Here is an 8,147-nt window from a genome sequence, read left to right on the forward strand (position 1 = left end):
TTTTCTAATTTTTTTAATTGACACATTTTTATATGTGCTTTTTTAAAAGTAATTTACATTTAAAATAACACCATTTCACTCTAATTTTTTTAGATTTTTTATTTAGCATTTTTTAAATAGCGATTTTTTTTAATTATTTTGTATGTATTTAATGATTCAAAGAGATTATTCTAACTCATCTATACTTTTTTTTATGTTCTATATAAATAAAATTTATTTTCATTATGTGTTTATAAAAATAAAAATTATATGACTTGGTAAAAAAAAGTGCATTTTATATAAAAAGAAAAAAAAACATGTGCATTAAAGGGAAATTTTTGTGTTAAATATCATACATATCTATCTTTTACTTTTCCATGAATGATTATCTTTTTATTTTAAAATTTGATTAGCATTAACATTTCTTTCTCAGTTTATCGGTTCATAGATTCTATGATTTGTTTTGTTTAGTGTAAATAATGTCTTTATATTTCTCAATTAAGAGAATCATAATACAGTAAAATGCCTTATAATATTGCTCAATTTTCTTACTACGTTAAAAATTAACTTGAGATCTTACATGTAGTGTTGTGATAACAACTCTTTTTTGTATTTATTAATGCATATAATCCTCACTTTATTTCATTATATGCAAGCATCGACTTTTCAATTTTTTTGTTTTAGAAAAAAATTATTCAACCTACGACAAAGCGAGCTAAGTAGATGTGTTAACATTTTTTTTTACATTTATTGGCATAAATGGTTCTCAATTTATTTAATTAAATACATGCATGAGTTTTATATAGGGGTGAGCAAAAAAACTAAAAAACCAAAAAAATCGAATCGTGAAAAAAACCGATTAAAATTTCGAAAAAACCAGTTGGTTCGGTTTCGGTTTTATAAGTTTAAAACTGAAAAAACAGAACCGAACACAAACCTAAAAAAACCGAGCCAAACCGGCAAAAAACCGACTCAAATCAATTTGAATCAGTTTTTATCCTAAAAAACTGAACCGAACCGAAACCAGTCGGTTTGAACCGGTTTTGGTTTTTTTTTTAAATTGGTTTGGTTATTTTTTTTGATAAAAACCAAACTGAATCGAAAATGATCACCCCTAGTTTTATAATTTTTTTTTATGTTAAAAAACACATTAAAAAGGCTTATATTTATTTTTATGAAAAAATTATTCCATCCACCACAAAAGCACTAGTCAAATATCGAAGTCATAGCTATATTATAAGAGCACCCTAACGAAAAGAAAAGGGGGATCGTTAATTTGGTTCTCTCTTTGAAATGCGATAGCCTAAAAAGAAGGCGATAATTGAAGAAGGAAACGTGTTTAAGAGAAATAGTTAGACCAAGTTCTACTATATGATCAGACAATTCTTCCTTCTTAGAAAATTTGGTTCACCTTACTAAGCGGATTGGAGACATCCAAAAGCTCAGGAGGATATCACATGTCCAAATTGTTGCATTAAGATACAGACGTGCAAAATTAGATTTTACTAGATAAGTGACTAATGATATACTAACCCACTATTTAAAATATAAAATTAGAATAACCTCGTAAAAAAATATATAAAAAATAATGAAACTTAAAATCTAATAACCTAATATCAAAAAATAAAATTAAAAAACAATTAATTTAAAAAAAAAAGACTTAAAAAAACAAACTTGAGTTGAATCGAGCTAATTTTCAAAACTCGTAGTGCGGGTCATGAGATCAAGATCAGTCTATAAAAAAAAAACATGAAAAAACCACGAAGCAAAATTCCTAATCATCTAAAATTAAAAAAAAAACAATGAGGACCAATCTCGTATAAAAACTAAAAACAATGAGAAACTAAATTAAAAAATAAAATAAATCAAGAAGTAGGTTATCATTAAATAATTTTATGTGTTCTTTTTCTTTCCAAAAACACATTATTATAATTATAAGAAACATTAAACGTTGTGGGAAAAGTACTATAAACCAAAACGATGGACACGCTCTCATATTTCGTTTTTTTTTCTTTTTAGTCATTGAACTTTTATTTTAGGCAATATTTTCCTTTTATAGCAAATTGAAGGCCAATGCTTCAAATTTATTGAGGGAGGGCAAGATTGAAAGAAAAAGGATTGGAATGAAAATGACAAAGAAAATAGGTGTTCGTTTTGTAATTGTGTCAAAATATTCACTTAGGTCCTCTTACTTTTCAAATTTAAACTTTTAAGTTCCTTAATTTTTTTAAAAAATAATTTTTGTATCAAAATTTCATTTTTCTTATTTTCAGTCCTGAATTGAGAGACGAGAGAGAAAATTGCTGAATTCTAGTGATATAAAGAAAAGGTCTCGATTAACATCGATTTTGACTATGAAAAATGTTGATTTTGGTGTCAGTAGGTTATATTCGACGAGAAAGTTTATACTAGGTTTTTTTTGTCCTTCATCTTGCTTGAGATGGTAAATTTAAGCTTGGAAAGTGTTTTGGTTTTAGGTTGATTTTTATTTTTAGTAGTTTTTTGAGTTATGGATAGGTTTGTCAAGATGTGTAGGGTGCTTTTTAGGTGTTTTGGGTGAAAAACAGGTTCGAGTTTATTGAATAAAAAACCCTTAACTTGAATTTCCGACAACCTTCTAGTCACGTGAAACTAGGTTGTCTGTCACAGTCATGTCATTTACTTATTTTTTTTCAAAAAAATTAGGGACAAACCACCTTGTAATAAACAAAAAAATAAAATCAACTTAAATGCACAAGAGGCTCACAGGCCTTGGCTTTTCTAAGTATAGATATGTTGGGCCACCCAAATCAAGCTCATATACCTAGGCTTTTTTGCTATTTTTTTTTTGGTCTTTTATTTTTTGTTATTATTTTTAAAAAAACACATCCAACGATATTATAAAAAGATATTTTTGAACACCGTAAGACATCATTTAAAGAGTGCAAATATCTCCCAAGCACATTTTTGAACATTGGAAGACATCGCTCAAAGAGCGCAAATACCTCCCAAGCACTCCCAGCATACCAAATTGTCTCTAAATTGACTTAGTAATAACCAAAAAAAAAAAAAACATTACATAAAAACAAATAAACCCATTAACACTAGCTTTAAAACTTTTATTTTTAAAAATATTTTAGCTATTTCACTATGATATTTTTTTTTATATTGGATCAAATATCAAACTACATGTAGAAAAATAACCTTTGTGAAATTACCCCCGACACAAGTTTTAATGTTTTTTTGCTTATGTGAAAAATCCTATATACTCCAATAGCTAGTATTAAGTTCTTTGAATAGAGAAGCAAAACCATAAAATCACTGAACAGTGATTTCACTCACAAGCAGTCAAAATCCTTCATGTTTTAGTGTTTTTTTTTTTTAAATTTAATACTCTCTTTCCAACCACCTTCAAATGAGATTAGCCACAGAGTCCAACACATTTTGGCAGACCTTCCATCGGAAACCTGAATCGGGTCCAGCCTTTTAAGCTTTGACAAATGCATATACATGACACCTACCCCAAAAGAAGGAAGCAAAAATGTGATCACAAAGAGTCACGTTATCTAAAAGTAAACAACAGGACCAAAAGCAAATTACAAGAGCTATCAAGTTTGTCTCACCAGCTTAAAACCTTCAATTGCTCTTTCCAACATATATTTTCAAATAAACTGTAAGAGTTTCACTTAGCGCTCATCCATTAAAAGGAAAAGGCTTGAGGTTCAAGGGCTACATCATTACACAGAATTCAAGTTCAACTACTGTCCTGGGAAGAATTGCAATTAACAAAACTGCCAAAACTATGTTTTCCATGACAACCGACCAAAGATAAGATCCAAAACGCCAAAGGGGAAACTTTTTTTTTTTTTTTTCAGTCCACATCAATACAACTAGAACGTCATCTTTCATGAAGCCAGAGCATAGAGCCCACTGTTTATTCTGCATTGGTATATGAACAACAAGAAACACATGTTCATACATGTGTGCCAAATGAAAAGGGCCTTTTACCGTACTGGCTGCTGATTGTAATGATTCTTCTCTTTCTTCTTGGCTGCGGCAAGCCTTGCACTTCTTGCAGCAGCCTCATGAGCGGCGGCTTTTGCAGCACCATCCATCTCTTTACTAGACTTCTTCTTCTTTGCAGATGCCATCCTCTTTAGTCGTTCTTTCACGTCAACAGCAGAAGCATCCTCCTCTGCCTGTTCCGCTCTAGCAGCTTCTTCTGGCCCATTATCAGCTTCTGAACTGGCGGGCTGATCTTGGGGCTCCTTTGCTGACTTTTCCTTCTTTTTCTTCTTCTTAGCGCTTTTGGACTCCCCAACAACATTTTCCTTCTTATCTCCCTCTTCATTAGTCTCCCCATCTTTCTTCTCATGTGCAGCCTCTGCAGTCGCAAGTCAAAAAAACTCTGGCTCAGAAGAGATTCACCACGAGAAGCATATCTAAAGCTAAACGCTTGGCTACAAAAATAATAGGGAACAACTGCACTTTACACTTCCACTGTCCTAGCAAAAACTGAATGAAACAAGAAAAATACCCCTTTCTATACCAATAAGGTGCAGAAGAGAAATTATGAAACACTTCGGAGTCAAAGGGACATAGAAACAGGTCGATGTGCGAGCGCGCACGCACACACACATTATCTGCTAATTTGCAACTAACCTGAGGGTGCACAAAACAGGTGAATGTGCACACAGATTATCTACTAATTTGCAAATAACCTGATGATGCACAAAATGGTTAGAATATACATTTTGACTCGCCTATAACAAATATGATCCAATCATCCAAGTTACAATTTCAATATGCATTGTTAAGTAATGAAGATTATCAATGAATGAACAAAGTATAATGCTCAAACAACAAGATAGTATTTAAGAAACATTTATTAGTATGCAAACAATCAGAGACCCTGGATGATGTTTCATTGGCACTAGCCATGTACTCATCCAGGTCATTGTTATTAAAAACTTATCTAAAACAAAGATGATGCATTAACAGATTTTAAACTGTGCCAATTACACTTATCCATAACTTGGGTCAATTTTAAGAAGCAAAAATTAGAAAGCACAGCAGATACACTTTCGAGCTTTTATCATATAACTGGAATTACCACGTGACTCATCTTGGCCATTGCTATCTTTTTGAGCAACTCCAAAATCAGCAAGAAGGGCCTCTAGCTCTTCAAGTTCCTTCTTCTTTCTTTCCTTCTTTGAAAGTTGTCTTTCTGTCTCCTTAGGCAGCACAGGAACTTCCAGGGCCTTCTTCACCACTGGCTCAGGTTGCACCGGAGCCTCTGGTTCATGGTCATTTTCTTCCTCTACATCATCATCACCTTCATCCAAAATATCTTCTTCACTCTCACTTTCCTGCAACCCCACAGAAAAAAGAAAGCAATCAGTGAATGCCAATGAACAATAAAGTCTTTATCAACCATTTCAAAGTTCTATCTGTCTGTATGGGGTAGTGAAAGACAAATAAATAGTATATGCATGAAGCAAGTAGGAAACAAATGTGTCATAATAACTATTCATGGTTATAGAAGCACAAAATCAAAATCTTTTATGACAATAATGTGCTGTCACAATAATTGAGCCTTCCTATAATCATCCAGAACTTCTCTTCGGCCTCAGGTTGAGCTTGTATTTAGGATATAATGATGCGCAGCATATTATTTTCTCTGTAGATGTACCTTTTCTATTCATTTCAAGGATAAAAATAGTGAAATAGCATACCACCAATTTGGAAAGGCAATCATAACAGCCCATATATATCACTATGTAATCACAGTATATAACAGGACAGCACCAAAAATCCAATTATTAAAAAGATGCAAAAACGAAAACCTAGAGCATTGCACATGAAACTAAAACAGGCAGACACAAACAAGTATGCCAAATCTGATTGGATTAACAAAAAAAATACTTATACCTAACAATATAACACATCAATCAATCACATATAGCATATGCCAGTCATACATCAAACTCCAAAACATAATAAAATTGTCATCCACGCCATAATAATCAGACATCAATTTTGAAGAACTCTTGAATCCGTTTCTATAAACACACACTTATATATGCTCTAATCGTTCAAATCATCCTCTCACCTCTACATGGGCAGATTTCTCCTCACTCTTCTGCTGCTGCGAGGACCCCCATACAGAAGGAGGCGGTGCCGTCGTTGCATAATAATCATCATCATCTTCATCATCAACATCAGCCCAGGATTTAGCAGTAAGTTTCGCCGGAGCCCAAAAAACTTCCGGCTCAGGCTCCTTCGACTGCTGCTCTTTCCCACTCTTAGAACCCCCTTTTCCACTCTTGGAACCCCCACGATCCTTATCAGATTTCTTCTTCTTCCTCAACGTCTCAAGCGCAGCAAACACGTTCGTGTTGTTAATCACCAACGATCCCTCATCTCTCCTGCTTCCTCCACCCGCCATGATTACCAACTTAGAGACAAAATTGTAATTTCGAGGAAATCTCAGGGACTAAATTCGGAATTTGTGGAAAATCTTATTGACAAACAACAAGAAGAAGTTCCTAGGATTTCAAGAAACGAAGATCAGAGAAATTACGATTAAAAATATGAATTAAAATTCTAGAAAACAAGATTATTAAGTGGTAATTTTGTATTTCTTGACGAATCGATTAAGAATCAAATCGATGAAATTTAACTTCTAGAGTTTCTCGATGATTTCTATACACGAATGAGGGTTTTTTGTGGTAATTGATAGAGATTACGTTCCGGTGAAAGACGGCGATGGTGGGTGATGAGCGGCGGTGACAGGGAAAATTAGGGTTTTAATGGATATTTTTATTTCCTTTTCTTTTTTAGCAGATAAAAAGAGAGATAAAGAGAAGGGGGGGGACAGATGGAGAGAGCGAAGCTGTAGGGCTTGCTTGTTGTTGTGGTGTTATTGGATAACGTAATGAGAGGGTGGAAGAAATGTGAGAGAGTGAAATTTATAGGGTTCGTTTTTTTATTGAACGCTTGCCCTTATTAAAATCTTTTATTTACGGCTAGTAGTTGCTCGAAACGGCGTCGTGCTGAGGATTTGCAATTTACGAAAAATATAACATAATTTTTATGCCTTTTTTATATATTTTTGTAATTTTTCGTTGATAGTGGTTTATGAGCAAGCAGTCAATTATCCCAAAATCATGTCAAAAATAAAAAGGAGCAGTACTACGATAATTTCTTAGAAAGGTTAAAAATATGATAGTTTTTTTAAAAGGGTTAAAATTTAAATTTTTTATTTTTTTAAGGGCAACACGTGTAAAATATGTATATTATCCTTCAAGATTTTTTAAAAAAATTGGGAGCCAACCCACTTGCCTCTTTATCTTCGCCCCCACCATGATAGTTTTTTTACCGATCAATCAAATCTCCTTGATTAGCATCTTCAAACTTTCTTTTTTAGATTACGAAAGGTATTTCTTATGGTGTTCCGATTCTAATTTTAAAAAATTTAAAACTTTTTTATTTTAAATTAAATTTTTATATTTTTAAAAATACTTTTAAAAAAATACCTAGAGATTTTTTACAGTATTCATTGAAACAATATAATAATAGTTTTGAGTCTCTCCATCCAAAAACTTTAATACTAGCTTTCAAGAATATTAAAAAAATTTTAGGACAGTTACTATCAAAGTAACCAGGAGTAAATAAGTGTTTTTTCATTTTAATTGCTAAGTGAAATAACTAAAATTTCATTGAAAAAAAAATGAAAATGGCTTCAAAGGGCATTTTATATTTTCACGATGGTTTTTTGGTTATTATAATGTCATCTGATAAATAATTTGATATTTGACCAGATATAAAAATAATAACAATTAAAAATATGATGAAATTACCAAAATACCCTTAAAAACAAAATTTTATAATTAGAGTCAAAGGGTTTTTTCATCTTTGCTCAATGTTTTTTTTTTTGTTAAGTCAGTTAACACAGTTTGATATTTGACTAAATAAAATAGGATAAGTGTGTGTACGGCACTGGAAAGCTTGTGGGAGGTGTCCACATACTCTTTTGCGACGCATGCAAAGTCTCTCGACATCAAAAAATGCCCTCCCACCGTGTCGTTAGAAATATTGTCATATCCTCTTTCATTTAGAGTAGTGTGTGTCAATGTTGATGATCCGGTTTGTCACCGATGAGCATTTCTTTTTTTCTTTTCTTATTT

The 8,147-nt window shown here is 32.3% G+C and overlaps 1 protein-coding gene across 1 annotated transcript; it reads right to left on the reverse strand.

The window, feature by feature from the left end:
* Positions 1-3,585: 3,585 nt before the first annotated feature.
* On the reverse strand, positions 3,586-6,907 carry LOC133674486 (uncharacterized). Its single transcript, XM_062095608.1, has 3 exons — positions 6,071-6,907; positions 5,072-5,327; positions 3,586-4,342 (listed from the first exon to the last, which is right to left on the reverse strand). The coding sequence occupies exons 1-3, from the start codon at positions 6,404-6,406 to the stop codon at positions 3,963-3,965; spliced, it is 972 nt and encodes a 323-aa protein (XP_061951592.1). The 5' UTR covers positions 6,407-6,907; the 3' UTR covers positions 3,586-3,962.
* Between the last annotated feature and the right edge of the window lie 1,240 nt (positions 6,908-8,147).

Source organism: Populus nigra, chromosome 15 (genome assembly GCF_951802175.1).
Source record: "Populus nigra chromosome 15, ddPopNigr1.1, whole genome shotgun sequence".
NCBI lineage: Eukaryota > Viridiplantae > Streptophyta > Magnoliopsida > Malpighiales > Salicaceae > Populus > Populus nigra.